At 39.5% G+C, this 21196-nt stretch overlaps 1 protein-coding gene across 1 annotated transcript in view; it reads right to left on the bottom strand.

Moving 5' to 3' along the window:
• Positions 1–20508, bottom strand: part of SNX27 (sorting nexin 27) — a 65963-nt gene extending 45455 nt beyond the window's left edge. Inside the window, exon 1 of the mRNA XM_044239241.1 lies at positions 20138–20508. Coding sequence (XP_044095176.1) covers positions 20138–20448 — 311 coding nt within the window. The 5' untranslated portion in view covers positions 20449–20508. The remainder of the gene's footprint in view (positions 1–20137) is intronic.
• Positions 20509–21196: the final 688 nt, after the last annotated feature.

Below are 21196 nucleotides of genomic sequence, written 5' to 3'. Positions count from 1 at the left end.
CACAAGTAACTACTGCTCAATGGGTCCCACTCATCTACGTTCTTCCACAAAGAAAGGGAACAGCTCAACCACACTATCAAAACATTTTCAGAAGGTATTTGATTAAACAAATTCAGCAAAATGTTAATTATAAAATTTAGGTGGTGGGTATGCAGGTATTCAGTGGGCATTACCTTCAACTTTTCTGTATGCTTGAAATTTTTCATAATAAAGCATAAGAGAAAAAAAGGCTAGTAAAAATCTCCAACAATCTACAAATTTTGTTTCTCTGGGTAATCAGATATACCTAAAACATATACTTTGTGTTTTCAGCATTATAAAAATATACCTAATAATTTTAATAAAATTCTCATTTTTTACACAAGACCAAAATCTGGCCCTATCAGGCCTTTAGCTAGCTAAGGGGAGTGGCTTTATTTATTTACTTTTTAAAAAATATTTTATTTATTTATTTGACAGAAAAAGAGTGCACAATAGGCAGAGCAGCAGTCAGAGGGAGAAGGAGAAGCCGTTTTCCCACTGAGCAGGGAGCCCCATGCTAGGCTTGATCCCAGGACTCTGGGATCCTAACCTGAGCTGAAGGCAGATGCTTAACCAACTAAGCCACCCAGGTGCGTGGTTTCAGATAAGACTTCAGTTCAACTAAAGTAAGCCAACAGGGGAAATTGTAAAGCTAATATAAACACTCTGAAAAGCAAGGGGGGAAAGCTCTAAATAGTCAGGATTTGTAGAAGAAGGCAAGGCAAGAACGACAAGGAGCCATTCTGTGTGGTAAACAGAATATTATCTTGACCCCCCACTCCTGTGACATTCACAAAAAGTAATTAAAGGGCAATTAGTCCCTTGGAGATAGCCTGTAAAAAAAAGACAATAAATTCCTATAACTGCAAGCAATATGACACAGATTTCAATTATATTGATTAAAACACAGTGGCTACATGCCCACAAGAATGGTTAAAATAAAAAAGAGGATAAAACCAACTTTTGCCAAAGATATAGAAGAAATGGACTTCTCATACACTGCTAATGGGAGCACAAAGCAAAAACAATCTGGCAATTTCTTATAAACAACTGCTGCTGAATGTTCACTGAGGCTTTATTCGTTAACAGTCCAAAGCTAAAAACAGCCCACTATCTATCAAAAGGTAAACAGATTTTTTAAAAAATTGTGGCACACTCATGCAATGAACTCTTAATTGGCAATAAAAAAGACCAAAACTACTGATATCCACAACAACATGGATGAATCTCAAAAACACAATGAGAAAAAGAAGTGAAACAGAAAAGGGTCTGTGATTGATTTGATTCCATCTATTTAACTACCAGAATAGGGAAAACTATTCTACAGTGGTAGAAATCCTATCAGTGGTTATCTGCGGGGCACGGGTAACTACTGAATGCAAAGGAACACAAGGAAGCTTTCAGAAATGACAGAAGTATTCTGTATCTTGACTGGGGGGGTAGTTAAATGGGTCTATACCTCTGTCAAAACTCAAACTCTGCACTTAAGCTGTGTGCATCGGACCATACATAAACCTCAATAACACTTATTTAAAAATAAAAATTATTGGGGCATCTGACTGACTCAATAGGTGGGGCATATGACTCTTGATCTCAGGGTTGTGAGTTCAAACCTCACGTTGGATATAGATACTTAAAAATAAAATCTTTAAAAAATAAAAATAAATCTTTAAGCAAGTGATTCTTTTTTTTTTTTTTTTTTTTTTTTTTCTTTCTGTTAAAGATTTTATTTGTTTACTTGACAGAGATCACAAGTAGACAGAGAGGCTCTTGATCTTGGGATCCTGAGTTCAAGCCCCACTCTGGGTGTAGAGTACTTAAAAAATTAAATCTTAAAAAATAAAAATTAGGAGCACCTGAGTGGCTCAGTCAGTTAAGCGTCTGCCTTCAGCTCAAGTCGTGATCCCAGTAGAGTCCTGGGATGGAGCCCCACATCATGCTCCCTGCTCAGCAGAGACTCTGCTTCTCTCTCTGCCTGCTTCTCCCCATGCTTGTGCTCGCTCTCTCTCGTTCTATCTCAAATAAGTAAGTAAAATCTTTAAAAAAATAAAACTAAATAAAAATTATTATACAATATCCTCATTTATAAATGTGAAATAGGAGTCCATCATCAGAGTGAAACACAATCCTTATTCTACTTTTAAAGTACTCTGAATAAAGACATTGAAGTACATCAAGCAAATGGATCATACAATTCTTTTTCCAGTTGTTTAGTTTTAGGATTTTATTTGAGAGAGAGCGAGCGAGTCAGCGAGCATGGGGTGGAACACAGTGGGAGAGAGAGGGAGAGACATTGAAGTACATCAAGCAAATGGATCATACAATTCTTTTTCCAGTTGTTTAGTTTTAGGATTTTATTTATTTGAGAGAGAGAGAGAGAGAGAGCATGGGGTGGAACACAGTGGGAGGGAGAGGGAGAGAGCATCTCTAGCCGACTCTCCACTGAAACCAAGACCAATGCAGAACGCAATCTCACAGTCCTGAGATCACAACCTGAGCCAAAACCAAGAGTCAGACGCTTAACTGAATGAACTACTCAGACACCCCCGGACCAATTATTTTTTTAAAAATATCTGTAAAGGGGGCGCCTGGGTGGCTCAGTGGTTTGGGCCTCTGCCTTAGGCTCAGGTCATGATCTCGGGGTCCTGGGATCGAGCCCCACATCGGGCTCTCTGCTCGGTGGGGAGCCTGCTCTCTGCCTGCCTCTCTGCCTACTTGTGATCTCTATCAAATAAATAAATAAAAATCTTAAAAAAAAAAATCTGTAAAGACTACATATGCAACATAACATGGAAAAGTTCTTATATTATGTTAAATGCAAAATACTGGGTATTGTGATTATGAGCGCATAAAATATTTTTGCCCAAGAAAAGGCACAATGTGTAAAATATGAAAATAGTTTAGAGTGACTAGAACTATGAGTAGTTTTTTTTAAATTTTACATACCTATTATTTCTTCAATTACACAAAGCTTTTTATAAACCTCCCCACTGTGTCCACAACGTATCTTTATAGAAATTGGATGAAGACTCCAAGTTGGAGAAAAACAGACCCTTGACACATCAGAAGAGAGACACTTCCTTTGACTTTTCATTGGTTCATTGCCCAGTTGGTGGGTACACTAGACTATAAAAACAAGGAACTACTCTACTGAAATGTGAATATATGTCCTTTCTAATTTATAGTTAAGGCATCTGACTGGTTTAGATTGACTCCTTTTCATCTAACTCTGCCTCCTCACTATCTTACTTAGGCAAACAATCAAGTCTGGGAGTATGTTTATTGACTAATTGTCTTAGCAATCAGGCTGTACTTTGCCCTTAAACTCCTGAGATAAGAGATTCAATCACATGTAAGCCGAACATAGCCAAAAGAAGTGAAGCTTGGATGCATCTACACAAAATTACTATTCTGGACCACTAAATAAAGAAATTTTTTGTAATTTGTTTCAGAAATAAGAACATTTTGCATCTTACATTTAAAAACACCTTATTGACAGGAAAAGAGAAGTATAACTAGAGAATGTAAATGGCCAAAGATTTCTAAAATGTTTGAGCTTTTTCCAATAAATAGCAAAACTAGTCAACAATTTAAAAAGCGCAAAATTATTATCTCAATACTTTTTTAAGATTTTATTTATTTATTTGAGAGAGAGAGCATGAAGGCAGGGAGCAGGGCAGAGGGAAAGGGAGAAGCAGGCTCCCAGCTGAGCAGGAATCCTGAGATGCAGACCTCCATCCCAGGACCCTGAGATTACAACTTGAGCCAAAGGCAGAAGCTTAATGGCCAGAGCGACCCAGCTGCCCCACCTCAATGCTTCTAATGTTAATTTACAGGGAAAATGAGATGATGACTATGTAGGTAAAATCCTTCTGAAAAGCAATTTTACAGGTAATATGCATCTAAAGTTATTAAAACGTTCCTATCTTGTCAATTAAAATGGCATTACCGAAAAATTTATCCAAAGGAAAACATCAAAATAGGAGCTCCAAGAGAGTAATAAGAACTTACTAACCTTTGTATGTGGACCACTCTCAAGTATGTTGAAAGAAAAAATGAAATATTCCTAAACAAAGAAAAAGATTGTTTCCAAATTTCTGTTGTTATTTAAAAAAAAAAAGAGGGGCGCCTGGGTGGCTCAATGGGTTAAAACCTCTGCCTTAGGCTCAGGTCATGATCCCGGGGTCCTGGGATCAAGCCCCGTATTGGGCTCTCTGCTCGGCAGGGACCCTGCTTCCTCCTCTCTCTCTGCCTGCCTCTCCGCCTACTTGTGATCTCTATCAGCCTAATTAATTAATTAATTAATTAAAATCTTTAAAAATAAAAAAATAATTTAAAAAAATAAGAGGGATGAATAGTTAAAATTATAGCACAAATTAGCTATAAAACAATCATTTAAAATTATGGAGATGAAGAAAATATCTAACGATGTTTGAGCCAATATTATGTTACAAAGTGGATTGTAGGGGTGCCTGGGTGACTCAGACCGTTAAGTGTCTGCGTGAGGCTCAGGTCATGAACCCAGGGTACTTGGATGGAGCTCCTCATCAGGATCCCTGCTCAGCAAGAAGCTTGCTTCTCCCTCTTGCTCTACCGCTCCCCTTGCTTGTGCTCTCTAGCTCTCTATCAAATAAATAAATAAAATCTTATTTTTTAAAAAGTGGATTATAAAATGCAACCTCTAAAAGGTAACATAGGAGACAAGCTAGGGTATGGCAAAGAGATTTTAGATACAACAACAAAAATGTGATCTAAGAAAAAAAAACTGCTAGGCTGAACTTTATTAAAATTAAAAACTTTTGCTCTGTGAAAGATACTGTTAAGAGAATGAAAAACAAGCTACACCCTTGGGGTGAAATACGGAAAATGCATATCTGATAAGGGACTTGTATCCAAAATATAGAAAGAACTCTTAAAACTCAACAATAAAAACACAAACAACCCAATTACAAACTGGACGAAAGATATGACACCTCACCAAAGAAGATTTATAGACAGCAAATAAGAATATGAAAAGTGGGGCACCTGGGTGGCTCAGGGGGTTGAATGTCTGCTTTCAGCTCAGGTCATGATCCCAGGCTCCTTGAATGGGGGTCCTGGGATGGAGCTCCCTTGCTCAGGGGAGAGCCTCCTTTTCCCTCCCCCTCTGCTGTTCCCCCTGCTTGTGCTTTCTCTATCTCTAATAAATAAATAAAACCTAGGGAAAAAGAGAGCATGAAAATTTACTCAACATCATTCATCACTAGAGAACTGCAAGTCAAAACAAGATACCACACACCTACTTGAATAGCTAAAATCCAAAAAAACTAATGACACGAAATGACGATGAGGATGTGAACAAGAGCAACTCACTCATTGCTGGTGGGAATGCAAAACAGTATGGCCACTTTGGAATACAGACTGATAGTTCCTTAAAAAGCTAAACTTAGTCTCAACCATAAGACATAGCAATCACACTACTAGGTATTCACTCAATTGACTTGAAAGCTTGTATTTACACAAAACCCCACATACAAGCGTTTATACCGGCTTTATTCGTAATTGCCAAAACCTGAAAGCAACCAAGATATCCTTCTTAAGTGAATGGCTAAACAAAACTGTTTATCCATTCAGTCAATGGAATATATTCAGCTATAAAAAGAAATGAGCTATCAAGTCACAGAAAGACATGGTACGGGGGAGAGACGTTAAAATGCATATTGCTAAGGGAAAGAAGATAATATGAAAAAGCTATATACTGTATGATCCCAATTATACAACATTCTGGAAAACGCAAAGATCAGTGTGTTGCTGGGGTGTGGAGGGAGAGGAAGGATGAATAAGTGAAGCACGGGGATTTTTAGGGCAATAAAACTATTTTGTATGACACTGTAACACACAATCACGACAAAATGCATTTGCAAAACTTAAGGATATTTATAACATTGAGTAAACCTGAAGGTAAGCAAATTAAAAAAAAAAAAAAAAAACCCAGCTAGCAGGTTGGGAGAATCCCAGACTGTGACAAGAGAATCTATTCGTATTTCAAATGTATTTTAAACAACCTCACTGAAGGGAATAGGGGAAAAAGGTACAGACCTAAGTAACCATAATGAATTCTGTAAGATAAAGGCAAAACTGGGTGGCTCAGTTGGTTGGACGACTGCCTTCGGCTCAGGGCGTGATCCTGGAGTCCCGGGATCGAGTCCCGCATCAGGCTCCCAGCTCCATGGGGAGTCTGCTTCGCTCTCTGACCTTCTCCTCGCTCGTGCTCTCTCTCACTGTCTCTCTCTCTCAAATAAATAAATAAAAATCTTTAAAAAAAAAAAAAAAAAGCGACTGCACATAAATACTATACTCTAGTCAATAAAATTGCTTCCCCAAGGTACAAGTTAACAACTGCTATACGTGTATACTGGAATTAAACAATTAAGTAAATGAATGATGAACATGGGAAACCAAATTTCTCACCTTTGAAGTGGAAATGCACAGATCTGCAAGGGAGAGTAACCAAAAAATCATATGGTAATGGAGTAAAGCTACAGTATCAGTAAGAACTCATGTTTAACTTAATGCAGATAAAGATGGTTACATATAGAAATATTTACAGATATGCATATATACAGGGGCTAATATACACATATATTCTTTTGTTGTCAATTGAGAGGACCTGAAAGAAGTTATACCCTGGTAGCTACCACCGCATCTAGTGCCCAGATCTTGCTTTCTAATACCATTCCCCACTAAAAATAACTAGGACCCACTGGAGAAATGGCTGATTCTAGGATTGAGCATGAAATACACAACATGAGCCCAGAGCCTTTTGTAGTGCCAGAAAGTAAAGAAGTGCTCAAAAACAAAACAAAACAAAACAACCCAAACATTAATGGGGAGGAGGGTATGGCAAAAGGCACAGGGGCCAACTGAAAGACCAACCAATGGTCAAAGCTAGAACAACTAGAGCAATAAAATAAAGCAGTATTGGATTATAAAACCCATATTATAAAATAAGTATCCATTGAGCCCATAATGACATAAATGATTGATAAATTTATACATGGAGGAGAAGAGGCATCCTTCTCCTATGCAGAACAATTCTAAATAAATTAAACAGATACTACACTCTAGAGGGGAGAAGTATAACTCCCTACTCCTTAAGTGTAAGCTACGCTGGGTGTGACTCCTATCCAAAGGGTACAGTAGGGGAGAGGGGCTGAGCACAACTTCCGCCAGATGATCAACATCACAAATCATAATAACAGTATGTACTCCTCACTTGAACTAATGAAAATGGTACTTGACCTGTGTAATATTTCTCCCCCCAAAACAAAACCCCAGTCTAATCATGGAAAAAAAAAAAATCAGACAAATTCCAGTAGTCAGGCATCCTATAGTATACCTGACTAATACAACTGTCAAGGTCATCAAAAGGTCATCAAAAACACTTGAGATACTGTTAAGGTCATCAAAAGGTCATCAAAGACTTTTTAGATACTGTTACAGCCAAAATGAGCTTAAAAAGACATGACAACTAAATGTAATGTGGTATCCTGGATGGGATCCTGGAACAGAAAGACATCAGGACTAGACACTAAAGAAATGTGAACAAACTATGGGCTTAAGTTAGTAATAATACATCAATATTGGTTCCTTAATTTAAACAAAAGGACAATACTCATGAAGGTGTTCAAAATAGGAAAAATTATATGGCTGAGGTGGGAGAAGGATATATGGGAACTCTCTGATATTTTCTTTTGTAAATCAAACTGTTCTGGTAAATAAAGTATTAATTTTAAAAATTAGATTACAAATTATATATAACAGTACGATCTCAACTTTATATAAGATGCCTACATAAAAGCCAAAATACCAAAAGTAGTTTTGTTAGGATGATAAGATGGGGGATTATTTTTCTTTTCCTTAGTCTCCAAATTTTCTCTAACATATTACAATACTTTATAATTAAAAGAGTGAATTTTATGCCACTATACACCTAATAAAATAACCAAAATCCAGACCACTGACAATACCAAATGTTGGCAAGGATATGGATTAACAGAAATGCTCCTTCATTGCTGGTGGGGATGCCAAATAGTACAGCCACTTTGGAAGACTGGAAACTTCTCACAAAACTAACATAATCTTACCACCTGAACTAGCAATTGTCCTCCTTGGTATTACCCAAGGGAGTTGAAAACTTGTCCACACAAAAACCTGCAGATGGGAGCGCCTGGGTGGCTCAGTGGGTTAAGCCGCTGCCTTCGGCTCGGGTCGTGATCTCGGGGTCCTGGGATCGAGTCCCGCATCAGGCTCTCTGCTCAGCAGGGAGCCTGCTTCCTCCTCTCTCTCTCTCTCTCTCTGCCTACTTGTGATCTCTCTCTGTCAAATAAATAAATAAAATCTTTAAAAAAAAAAAAGCCTGCAGATGTCATAGAAGCTTTATTCATAATTACAAAAACTTGAAAACAACCAAATGTCCTTCAGTAGAGAAATGGATAAACTTTGCTACATGCAGCTAATTTCCTAAGGGCAAGGACTACACGTTACTCATCTTTCTATCCCCAGTGTCTAATCCCATGTTCAGGTAGTAAGTACTCATTAAAATTTTTCCTTAAGGGGCACCTGGATGGCTGAGTCGGTTAAGCAACTCCTTTCAGCTTAGGTCATGATTCCAGGATCCTGGGACAGAGCCCCACATTGGGCTCCCTGCTCCCTGCTCGGGGAGGGTTGTAGGGTGGGGAGGAGCCTGCTTCTTCCTCTCCCTCTGCTGCTTCCCCTGCTTGTACTCTTTCTCTCTCTCTCTCTCTCTCTGCCAATGAATGAAAAATTATTAAGACTAGCACAAAAAACATTCAATAATGGTTTTCCTTCATGTACTTCCATAATTCCACTCCTTATTTTTAACTTTTATACTGGTTTCACTGTTTAGGGGGAAGTACTAAAAACATTATGCAAGCTCTACATTTTTCAAACTTTAATATTAGTGATAATTTTGCTTTCTATTATAATGTAACAGAAATAATGCTTAAGAGTAAAATATGGCATTCAATTACATAAGCAATTTCAAAGTGAGGCTATGTTTTCTTTTACTCAAATGTGTTGAAAATAAAAGTAACTAACTGTTATTAATTTTAAAAATAACACTGACTCCAAGGATAGCAAAATGAAGTAAGGAGTAGTAAGAAATAAACATGTCGACATTTAAAAAGCGAGTCTTTATTTCACGTAAATTCTGGGAATAATCTATTATAATTATACTGTTTCATCCATGAAAACAAAATGCACCACACTTAGTATAAAAAAAAAATTAAGTACAGTGGGTTCCCTCACATGACAGAGGCTAAAGAATTACCAGTAAGGTCTTAAAGTTCTGATACTAAAACTATTTACAACATCACTTATTTTGTTTTGATAGGATTGTTAGTTTTTCAGTTTTTGTCTTTAAACATTTGGTCAGCATGTAGTATTGCATGGTTCTATTTAAACTATTTAAAAGTAAGGCTGAATGTGAAAATTGGGTTACTTCTTTACATTATGGGATGATGAATGTTAGGTGGGGGTTAAAAAAGTTGCCAGTAGCCATTATGGTTTCCCTAGCCTAATATAGCTTCCCATGTACACTACTACTGCTGAGAACCAACCCCCCTCAGTTACTGAACAGTAAACAAATGTAATCAGTTTTAAATCATTTCCCAACACCAACTCAGAAAGTCTGAGATCTGCTGTATTTTGGACCCTTGCCTTCATGGCCAATTGAAATGGAACCCCCAAATGTTTTTAATTTGGTACACTGATCATAATGAAAGTTAAAGGATAAAATCAACCAGGTTTATCAACAATCTTAGTTTGTAAGTGACACAAATTACCAAAGAAGAAATCTTAATTTTTTAAAGTTCTATTTCACTACTATTTCTGGATTACTAGATAATGTGATTAAAAACATGACTCCTCTTGTGATGGGGTAAGTTTGTTCTAGGACAAGAGCCTGCACCCTGAATCCTACTAGCTATTTCCTAAACATTCAATTACTCTCAAGAGGTACTATACATGAGTGTACAGAAAGAAGTGTAGAGGGGCACCTGGGTGGATCAGTTAGTTAAGCATCTGCCTTCAGCTCAGGTCATGATCACGGGGTCCCATCAGCCCTTCATCAGGCTCCTTGCTCAGCAGGAAATCTGCTTCTCCCCCTCCCTCTGCCTGCCACTCCCCTGTTTTGGTGTTCCTGCTCTTGCTTTCTGTGTCAAATAAATAAATAAGATCTTTTTAAAAAAGAAGAAGAAGAAAGGTACAATAAGACCTTTTCTGAATCAGCAATATAAAGGATAACTGGGTAAGGCAGGGAAATCTAAAATAATCTACTAGCACATAACTCATAAATAAGTGTCACATTTCCTTGGATTCAAAATACCGGCCAGAGAACAAAACTCATTGCTGTTTCCAAGTAAAGAGAGATGCAAGTTACATATCTTGAGAAAACAGATCCAGAAAGTAGTTTTTAACCTTACCAAAATCAAAATGACAATAACATTGGGTAAAAAAAAATTAAGTAACCCATGATGCATTCAGTCGACAAACGACACACTTTACAAGTTATAAACTTTATAGATGATTAAATGATTAAACTAATCAGCAAAAGAAGTGGAAGAAGTTTCCAAAACTTTCACATTTTCCAAGACCACCAAAAATTAATTTAACCAATATACCAATTTTTTAAAACATACTAAATAAACCTAACTAAAACAGGACAGACATATAAATATAAAAGTACTGCAGTATTTGGGGGGAAAAAAAACAACTTCCTGGTTAATCGCCTGGAATAGTTCTCTAAAAGTAATCAGCTGCTTGAACACAGCTGGGAGAATATCCACAGAAGCAGCTGACTCTCTGCAGACTCTGTACTTTTCCAAAGAGAAGTAAACTAATTACTTGTGTTTCAAGTCCACAGAACACATAGATCTGTCATTTTAGTTTTGCTCTGAGGTCTGACACAAGAACCTACACTTTTAGATAGCTTAAGCAAAAATAAATCATTTTTAAAAAGATTTTTTCGGGTGCCTGGGTGGCTCAGTGGGTTAAGCCACTGCCTTTGGCTCAGTTCATGATCCCAGAGTCCTGGGATCAAGCCCCGAGTTGGGCTCTCTGCTAAGCAGGGAGCTTGCTTCCCTTCCTCTCTCTCTGCCTGCCCCTCTGCCTACCTGTGATCTCTGTCTGTCAAATAAATAAATAAAATATTTTTAAAAATAAATAAAATAAAAAGTTTAAAAATAAAAAAATTAAAAGATGTTTTTATAATAAATTAAGTTCATGGAAGGAAGTACCTATAAGGATACTCAAATACAATTTCTTACTCTGCAACTTCAATACCTTGCAGATAGGTTTATTTCCTCAACTACCATGAGAACCTTACTTGCTTAGCAGGGAGCACACTAACAGCAGGGAGCACACTAAGTTATAAACAAGAGACTACATACATACTACCTAGCATTTTACTAAAACCGTATCACACAATTTAATCCTGAAGTACCCTTCAGATTACAGACAGAAAGCAAAAATTTACTTTGTGGTCATCACCAATTCTTATGTAAGCATGTATTTTCATTCTGAAGGTAGACAGCACATGTAAATCTTAGTACTATATTAAGCTGTCTGTCTTCAGTCCCCTCAACTCCCAACAGTATGCTATATGCAGAAACCAAATATTTAAATTAAAGGAGGCATCTTCAAATCAGAGGAGCAGACTAGGAATTCTTAGAACAGCTAAAACAGAACATTGTAGGGCAGAGCACAGTGGGTCTGCAGCATGTAAGGATCAAACTTACCAACTGTGAACACAACAGTAAGTGCACTCATTTTAAGCTTAAAGAGAAATGGGAGGCCAGGGTGGAGCAGTGGGTTAAGCATCCGACTCTAGATTTCAGCTACAGTCATGATCTCAGGGTTGTCAGATCCTCATGGAGCCCCACATGGAAACCTGCACCCAGCATGGAGTCTGCTTGAAGATTCTTTCCCTCTGCCCCTCTCACCCTGCCTCTCCTCTCTCTCCCAAATACATAAATAAATTAAAAAAAAAAAAAAAAACTTAAAAAGAGAAAAAAAGAAAACTTAAAAAGAGAAGCCTAGACAAGCTAGGCTAGATTGTGAAGTAAAACTTATACAAATTAAAGGCAACCAGCTCCTCACCAGCTGTTCCCAGCTATGGGTGTTAGAGCTTAGTTGTTCTTAGTTCCCTTCTTTATATAGTATAAGATAGCCCAAGAGACTAGATGCTCTGAAATTCTTCTAATTCTTTTTTTTTTTTAAGATTTTATTTATTTATTTGACAGACAGAGATCACAAGTAGTCAGAGAAGCAGGCAGAGAGAGAGGAAGGGAAGCAGGCTCCCTGCTGAGCAGAGAGCCCGATGCGGGGCTCCATCCCAGGACCCTGAGACCATGACCTGAGCCGAAGGCAGAGGCTTAACCCACTGAGCCACCCAGGCACCCCAAATTCTTCTAATTCTAATAGTGATTTTCCTCTTTGGCCTTGGAAGTTATTCAACCTCTTTGGGTAAATAATTAAATAAAAACTAAATGCACAGAGAGTCCTAGGTATTAATGCACATATAATTATATTCTGACCTCAAAAACAGAACAGAATCCAAACTTCGTAGCTTTGCATTCAAAGCCCTTTTTGATCTAACTTCAAGCCCAACTGTCTACAAATAGCAACTTTAGATTTCTTGTTATCCCAAGAACTTTTCATATTCTCCTCCCTTTGGTCACAGTTTCCTCAGCCTATGAATTCCTTCACCCTTCTCTGACTACTGAAATTAGACTTGTCCTTCAATCACAATTTAAAAAGCCTTCTGTGACCGATCTACCCACCAATCATCTCAACCATATCACTCTTTCCTTTAAACCCCATTGTGTTCTTTATCTCCCCTTAATTCATTTGCTTTACACACAGTAAATTGTATACTACCCCACTGCAGTGTTAAACTTCTCAGGGGCAGAGATGCAGGGACTCTGTGATTCATACAAGCCTAACAGTAATTTACACATAGTTTGTGCTTAATTGCTAAACCAGATGGGGTGATATTAGTGGGCCATACCAGAAAAGTGATACCCTAAATCACTATTTTTCAAACTGTGGATCATAACCTAATAGTCATGAAATTCATGTGGATCACCATCAGCACTCAAAAAACAAAACAAAAAACTCTCAAATACTGAACAGACTAAAAAATGCCAGAGAGCACAAGAACACTAAATATTGTTTATTGAAACTTGGTTCAGGTGGGGTTTTTTGGTATTTTATTGGTTCTAATATAAAATATATCTCTTACAGAGACTTGAAAGTTTTTAAAAAGATATTTTAAAACTGCCTAAATATTTTTGGGGCACCTGTCTGGCTCAGTCCGTAGAGCATGCAACTCAACCTCAGGGTCATGAGTTCAAGCTCCATGTTTGGCATGGAGCCTACTTTTTATTTTTATTATGATTATTATTTTAATTTATTTGACAGAGAGCGTGAGATCACAAGTAGGCAGAGAGGCAGGCAGAGAGAGGGGAGAAGCAGGCTCCCCGCTAAGCTCCCCAATGCGGGGCTCAATCCCAGGACCCTGAGATCATGACCTCAGGGCATGACAGGGCAGTGATCATAAATTTTAAGTGTCTGCTGTCAACTGAGTCTCTTTGCTTATCATAAGAATTACTCCCAACCGAACTTACCTTAAAAAATAATTATCCTTAAGAGCATGGTAACAAACCCTCTCACCCGAAACAAACTAGTCAGTGGGGGCTAAAGAGAAGCCTTCTTCACAATAATTTATATGAACCAGACAAATCTTGTTACTAACAACAGATCTTTTCCTGGTAACAGCGGTGTTGTGGAAGTGATTTCCAAGAGAAAGATAAATGCTATTTTCAAATTTAGTTTTATCTGTTTTCTACCTCAATTACCTAGGGAATTAAAAGTATTTCCTGGGACTGCAATTATGATTATATCAGGCTCTCTTCACTGATAACCAATAAAGAGTATCAACAAACAAGAGCAACAAATAGCCATTTTGGTTCCCTGTAACCCATCCAATTTAACAATCAGAGACAGGGTAAATAATGATATAAGACAGTTACATTTCACAATAGAACCAAAGCTCAAATGCTATTCAAGTTTATAGGGATGTGACTGAATTTTAAGAATTTTAAGGGACCGGGGCGCCTGGGTGGCTCAATGTAACCGGTTAAGCCTCTGCCTTCGGCTCAGGTCATGATCTCAGGGTCCTGGGATCGAGCCCCGCATCGGGCTCTCTGCTCAGCGGCGAGCCTGCTTCCCTCTCTCTCTCTGCCTCTCTACCTCTCTGCCTACTTATGATCTTTGTCAAGTAAATAAATAAAATCTTTAAAAAAAAAAAAAAAGAATTTTAAGGGACCATTCAGTCAAGAATAGTTGACTATTAACAGCCAAAATAGCTGAGAAAACAAAGAAGTGGAAAATATACTGGATTTAGAATCCAAAGACCTGGGTTTAATTCTGGTTAACATTCACTACTGCAATACTCAGTTTCCTCTCTTATGAAAAAGGGACAAATAATACTCCTATATTCATTCAACAAATATTTACTGAATAATACCTTGTATGTGCCATTAGACCTTTGACTAGGGAAACAACATGGGTATAGTAGTCCCTATCCTCAAGGAATTTATATTTTCCCTATCTCACAAGGCTGTTGTAAAAATCAAATATAAAAATACTATGCAAATTGTAACACATTACATGAAGTGCAAAGTGAGGGGTGCCTGGGAGGCTCAATTTGTTGAATGTCTCTCTCTCTCTTTTTTTTTTTTTTTTAAAGATTTTATTTATTTGAAAGAGAGAGAGATAGCAACAGAGAACATAAGCAAGCAGGGAGGAAAGGGAGAAGCAGGCTCCCTGCCAATCTCAGGACTCTGGAATCAGGACCTGAACCAAAAGCAGACACTTCAACTGACTGAGCCACCCAGGCACCTGACTGCTCAACTCTTGTTGCTGAATATCTAACTCTTGATTTTCAAGCTCAGGTCATGATCTCAGGGTCAGGAGATAAAGCCCCGCATCTGTGCTCAGCAGAGTCTGCTTGAGGTTCTCTCTCTCCCCCTACCTACCCCCCCCAACTCCTGCTTGTGCCCTCTCTCGCTCACTCTCTCTCTAAAATAAATCTTTAATTTAAAGAAAGTGTGGGGTGCCTGGGTGGCTCAGTGGGTTAAAGCCTCTGCCTTCAGCTCAGGTCATGATCCCAGGGTCCTGGGATCAAGCCCCACATCCGGCTCTCTGCTCAGCAGGGAGCCTGCTCCCCCCCCACCCTCTGTCTGCCTCTCTGCCTACTTGTGATCTGTCAAATAAAAAAATAATAAAAATAAAAATAAATAAAAATTTTAAAAGTGCAAAGTGATATAAGGATTTTATTAACTTGTTCTAACCCTTCACCACATACCTTTATTACAACATTTAGAAAGATTGAATAAAGTCTAAATGAGCAGGGCGCCTGGGTGGCTCAGTGGGTTAAGCCGCTGCCTTCGGCTCAGGTCATGATGTCAGGGTCCTGGGATCGAGTCCCGCATCGGGCTCTCTGCTCAGCAGGGAGCCTGCTTCCCTTCCCCTTTCTCTCTGCCTGCCTCTCTGACTACTTGTGATCTCTCTTTATCTCTCTCTCTGTCAAATAAATAAATAAATAAATCTTTTTTAAAAAATAAAATAAATAAAGTCTAAATGAGCAGATATAATAGTCTACTATCTTATTGAATTGATTTTCTAAGGGCTGGAGTTCAGGAGTCTAAAAAAAATCATTATTTGTTAGTATAGTCTTAGCTCATAACTCTCAATATAACCACGAAGATAAAATAAACTAAGAATTCAAGACCTAGAACCTGTTGCTCCAGGTATGGGCTGGGTGTGTGGGTTGCAAAGGGAGTAAAAAAATAAAGACTTCTAGGCCCCATGCAAGACCTACTGAATCATATATAACCCTTAAAGTGTGAGCCCAAGAATCGATACTTTTGACAAACACACCCAGTGATTTTTATGTTCACTAAAGCATAAGAATCAGTACCATAAAATTTTCCTTTGATCAATAACCATGATTTCAAACATCATTTCTAAAATCTACCTGGAAAAACTGGGCCAAATAGAATTCATCTATAATTGAGAAAGCAGCTCCTAAGAAGGTACTTAGCAGTCAACATTAAATGACTCACACGTAACTTGTAAAAATATTTCTTGTGGCACCAACCTTTTTATTCCAAACTTTCACACTAAATGAAGCCAAAAAAAAAAAAAAAGGAATGCCCATGAGATATTCCTATAAAGTGAACTCCCAATAAACAAATCTATATAGACATAGATATATATATACAGCTTTAATTTTTTTTCTTATGGTTTAACTTTTAACAAGGGAATCACTTCTCAGCCTTTTGGCTAAGATCAAGTGTAACTTTAACAAGGGAAAGTCGATGGGTAGATTATCTTGACACTATGAAGAGGAAAAGCATAAACTCTACCCCACACAAATATACCAGGATTTTAAATGCCTGCAAGCAATCTTAGGGGTCCATGCTTATTAAAGACCACACCACCCAAATACCAAAGAGATAAAACAAACTACTTAACAGATAAGCCTAATCACTTAAAAATAAAGATGGTACCACAACTATAACCCTTCTATGGGCACCTCTCAAGAAATCAGTCAAGAGCCTTTGGAAATACTTTAACCTTAAGAAAATTAACCTGAAGTCAAATATTACTGCACATACTATATAATTAGTGCAAAGACATATGCATTTTGGTTCTACTTATTGAAACCATCCCTCCAGGTATATACACATCAAAGGGAAACATTCAATATATGTTACACTGGGAAAAATTACAAAGTGGAGACTAACATTGCTAGCACAAAATTTTCCATCTAAAGTAAAATTTAGAGTCCAGAGGACTTGTTCATATCCTGCAACATGACTCTTTGCAAAGCAGTTAGAATCTAGTCAGTTTTGAAGGGAAAAGGACAAACTAATTCATACTTAATTTAGTTTAATGACTGTTCTAAGATTCAATGAGGACAGGACCTTTGTCAGACAGACTTTAAAATACAAAGAAATCAATGTTCTTACTCTTATCCAAGACTTTAGTCCCTTAAATCTCAAAGTTACTCAGTTCTTTCCACAACTCAATCAGTTGCCCAAATGACTACAATATATGAAAATTGGAATAATTTGTAGATAGCAGGAAAGCATCTAAAATAGGGACAAGTCTTAAACAGCAATCATCAAGGTCCAGACATCCACCTATGACTTCATGTAAACTATGTCTACACAATAATAATCTACCTATGCCTAACCCTGATCCCACCTGGCACTTCAGTAACATGCAAAACTTTCCTGGGCAACAAAGAGGTTAACTTAAGGAACCTGTAGAAGACAAAGAAAAGCTCTAAGGAGTGCTGCCTAAAGAATGCTACAGGAAAATTAGCATCAACCTAAACAGAAGCAAAACAAGTAACAGACATAGATATCCCTCAAGAACTGTGTCTGTTCCATTGCTGATTTCCTCCTTCACATGAAAACCTAAGGAGAAGATAAAGACTTTGGAAGAAGGAAAGAGGCTGTAGAGCTGAAGTCTCAGACAATTTGACAACTTGCCTGACTCCGTGTTGCAACTATCACCATTTCCACAACAGTAGCAAATAAGCTTTACAGAATTTGGAAATCAAAATACAGCTGAAAGGTGAGAAACCATTGCCAGGAAAAAGTCTGATCATCACAAACCTCCAGAGTAAGGTTCTCTAAGCAAAGAGCATTCTTTTGTCCTGCCCACTTTCTTGTCTTTTTTAAGACTACTCACCACCACGTATGCACCAAAATTCAATGTTTTCTCTCTAGGAGGAGGAATGGGCCTAGCCTGGAACATGGACCTGAGGCAAGTCCTTCCATCTGTCCTAAGGGATCATCTGAAGTATTCCTTACAGTACCTAATTTATGTCAAGATTCTGTTATAAAATTGTTAGTTGATATATATATCTATATACATATAAATATACACACACGTATATATTTGAAATGGTTGATCATGTTAGCTGTAGTCATCTACAGAATTATTTTTGGTTTAGTTTTTTTTTTTTTAGTTCCTTTAGTTCTTATAAAGAGTAATGTAGAACTTTATGATAAATTTCTAATTTAAAATAAATACTTCAATTTTAAATTTAAAAATAAACACCTGGATCCAAAGTTAACTTCCAAAGGGAGAGGAAAATGACAATTACAAGAGCTTCTATCAGAAGGAAACATCAGCCACAGATTTTTAGTTATCTAGAAAGAATAGAATTAGATGCCCAGGTATGAAACAAATTTTGGTCACAACTCCATTCTATATCTGAATGCCCAGGCCCCCAAAGATTAAGAATGTATCACCAGAGAATAAGAAAAGAGCACATAGAACATTAATGGAAAAAGAAAATATAAATGGAAAGTTAAATAGCTCCAAACAATTATTTTGATGAGCTACTCTTTCTTCAGGTGGAAGGTAAGAGTAAACAGAATGAGTGAGTTCCACAGAGAAAGTGTGTAGAGGATAAGGGCAGGGGTGATGAGGTAAATAAAAAGGGAGGGACTCCTCAAATAGGCTAGATCCTCATGATACTAACCTCTTTGAAAACTTCGGCAAACCTACTGTTTTCCTACAGGAGAGACTGAAGGTTGTGGAAATTATAACTAAAATAACATTTATAAAAAATGAGAAAGACCTCATGAGGACAAATCCAAGCACTGAGGGAGAGGGCAAAAGTGTGGAAAAAATAAGGTTCAGTAAGAACACAAGAGATACAGGATTGAAGACTGCTGAGGAGAATGGAGGTAATGAGAGTCAACCAGCAATCACTATATAAATTTTAATACAAAGTATAAAGGCATCAAGGTAAAACCTGGATGAGAGTGATGGAGGAGGTCTGCACAGAAACACAGGAAGACAAGGCAGCAGAGCTCTGGGATGCAGTGCGAAGTAAGGTTGAAGGAGTATGAAGGTGGAGGGGCTGCAGTAGGAAGAGGATGGGTTGCAGCAGCAGCAAGAGCCTAAACTGAGAAGTGAAAGCAGCCTGGAGGAGATAAAGAATAGGATAAACTCAAGCGTGGGATCACAAGAGGATGTAGTAAGAGAGAATATAAAGGGCATGCCCCAATAAAGTAAGGAGGTCAAAGACCCGAAAGAGGAGCATAATTTGGGGGGAAGCAGGAATGAAGGAGAGCTCCACCATAATCCTGACTAAAAAGGAGTTTGGTGCAAAAATGAAGATCAGAAAAGGGGGGGGGCTCAGAATACGGATGCTCACAGAGGTACATGGAAATGGTAGACACTAGATTCGAAATGCTTGTGTGAGATGGGATATTCTTTACACAATAGTGTAAAGAAACTAGTGTCAGAGACACCCTCCTCCACCACCAAAACAAAAACAAAAACAAAGGCATGCAAGCAAGGATCAGAGAAGAAGGTACCCTCTTGGGAGTGTGAAATCAAAAGGGAGGGGGGGAAAGGGACACAAGGCAGGATAGAAAAAATGAGGGGGTGCTTAACCACGGGAGAGGGTAACTAAGGAAAGCAAAAGGAGTGCAGTAGAGGGATGATATTTCCGCAGGAAAAGTGGGAGCCGATCACAGGTTTGCCTACTTGGTCTAGAGGACAGAGGGACGGTCCATGAGGGTTGACCGCAGCGGCGAACAAAAACTACGATGCTTAAGATGAAAACTTGGGGAGTCAGAAAAGGAGATTCCGTCAGCAGGGGACAGAAGTCCATTATGAGGGCAGCGAGGGGAAGAGAGCGGCATACCCAGGGGTAAAGCAATGGGGCCGAAAAGAAGGCAGAAGAATGGGGGCAGGGGTAAAAACAGCGGGGGCGCAGGGACGTAGACTGGTTACAAGTAGGGAGGTGCGGGTTGCGAAAACCCTGGGAGCCGGGAGGTGAAAGGGTCAACCCCAAGGAGGTGCGGGGCCTGAGGGGAACGGAGTCCCTAGGGCCGGTTCCGGGGCTGGAGGGGGGAGGGGGGGACAGTGGGGCCTGAGCGCGACAGGGGTAGAGTGAGATGCAGGGACGGCCGGAGGGGGCGGGGCGGGGTGGGGCGGCGGGCGCCCAGATACTCACACCTCCAGGATGCGGTCCCCCTTGCGCACCCCGGCCCGGTCGGCCGCCCCCCCGGGCAGCACGGCGCTCACATGCTGCAGCGGCGCGTACAGCTCCCCGTTGATGCTCCGCAGTTGCCCGCCCTCGCTCACTTGGCCCCGCACGTTGAAGCCGTAGCCGGACTCGGACTTGACGATGCGCACGACCCGCGGGCCGCCGCCTCCCCCGCCGCCGTTCCCGGTGCAGTGGAGCCCGGACCCCCCACCGCCGCCGCCACCCCCGTTTCTGTGAGGGGCTGAGGGGTGAATCCCTTCCCCGTCCTCGTCCGCCATCTTGCGAGCGAGCGAGCCCTACCGCCGCCCCCCTACGCCTCCACTCCCTATTCGCGCGCGTTCGCTCTGTTCAGCAGCCGCGCGACCCCCCTACGCGCGCGCCCGCTCCGCCACCCGCGGGACCCGAGTCCGTCACAGAGCCGCCGGAGGGGGTAAAGGGGAGGCTGGGGGCGGGGGGAAACGGACGGTTAGGCCCGTGGCGCCTCCTGGGAGTTGTAGTTTCTGGACGGTGGGGGCGGGGGTGAGGGCAGGGCCCGGGGCGGAGCGGAGGTTATGTGTGACGTAGTTCGGGGACAAAGCCTGACGGGAGTTGTAGTTTGGGCGACTAACACTGCATCGAGTGCGGCGGACTGTTTCAACTGTTGACATGCGGTCAAGTTTTTTTCTTCTTTCATTTCAGAACTCATTTTGTAGCCTCTAAAGCAAAATATTAGGATAAACTGATGTTTGTGACTCGACAGCCTTAAGTTGCAACCTTAAATCATAACAACTCATTTGTTCAGTACCTTCTGTGTTAGCATACATTATTTTATTCCGTGGCCCCAACAACCTTGTGAGCTGAGTGGATCATGAATTCATTTCTGTATTTCACTTATTTGGAAACTGAACTGTAGAGAGCCCAAACTCATTCAGCTATTAGCTAACAGGAAATAAGACCCGGTTATTTTTTCGCAACTTTCACGTGTTGTAACTATATAAAAACTATACTCCAAGTATACAGAAAATGTATGCAGAGAAAACTACAGTC

The sequence above is a fragment of the Neovison vison genome, chromosome 2 (assembly GCF_020171115.1).
Source record: "Neovison vison isolate M4711 chromosome 2, ASM_NN_V1, whole genome shotgun sequence".
NCBI classification, from domain to species: domain Eukaryota; kingdom Metazoa; phylum Chordata; class Mammalia; order Carnivora; family Mustelidae; genus Neogale; species Neogale vison.
This window is presented reverse-complemented; position numbering and strand designations above follow the sequence as displayed.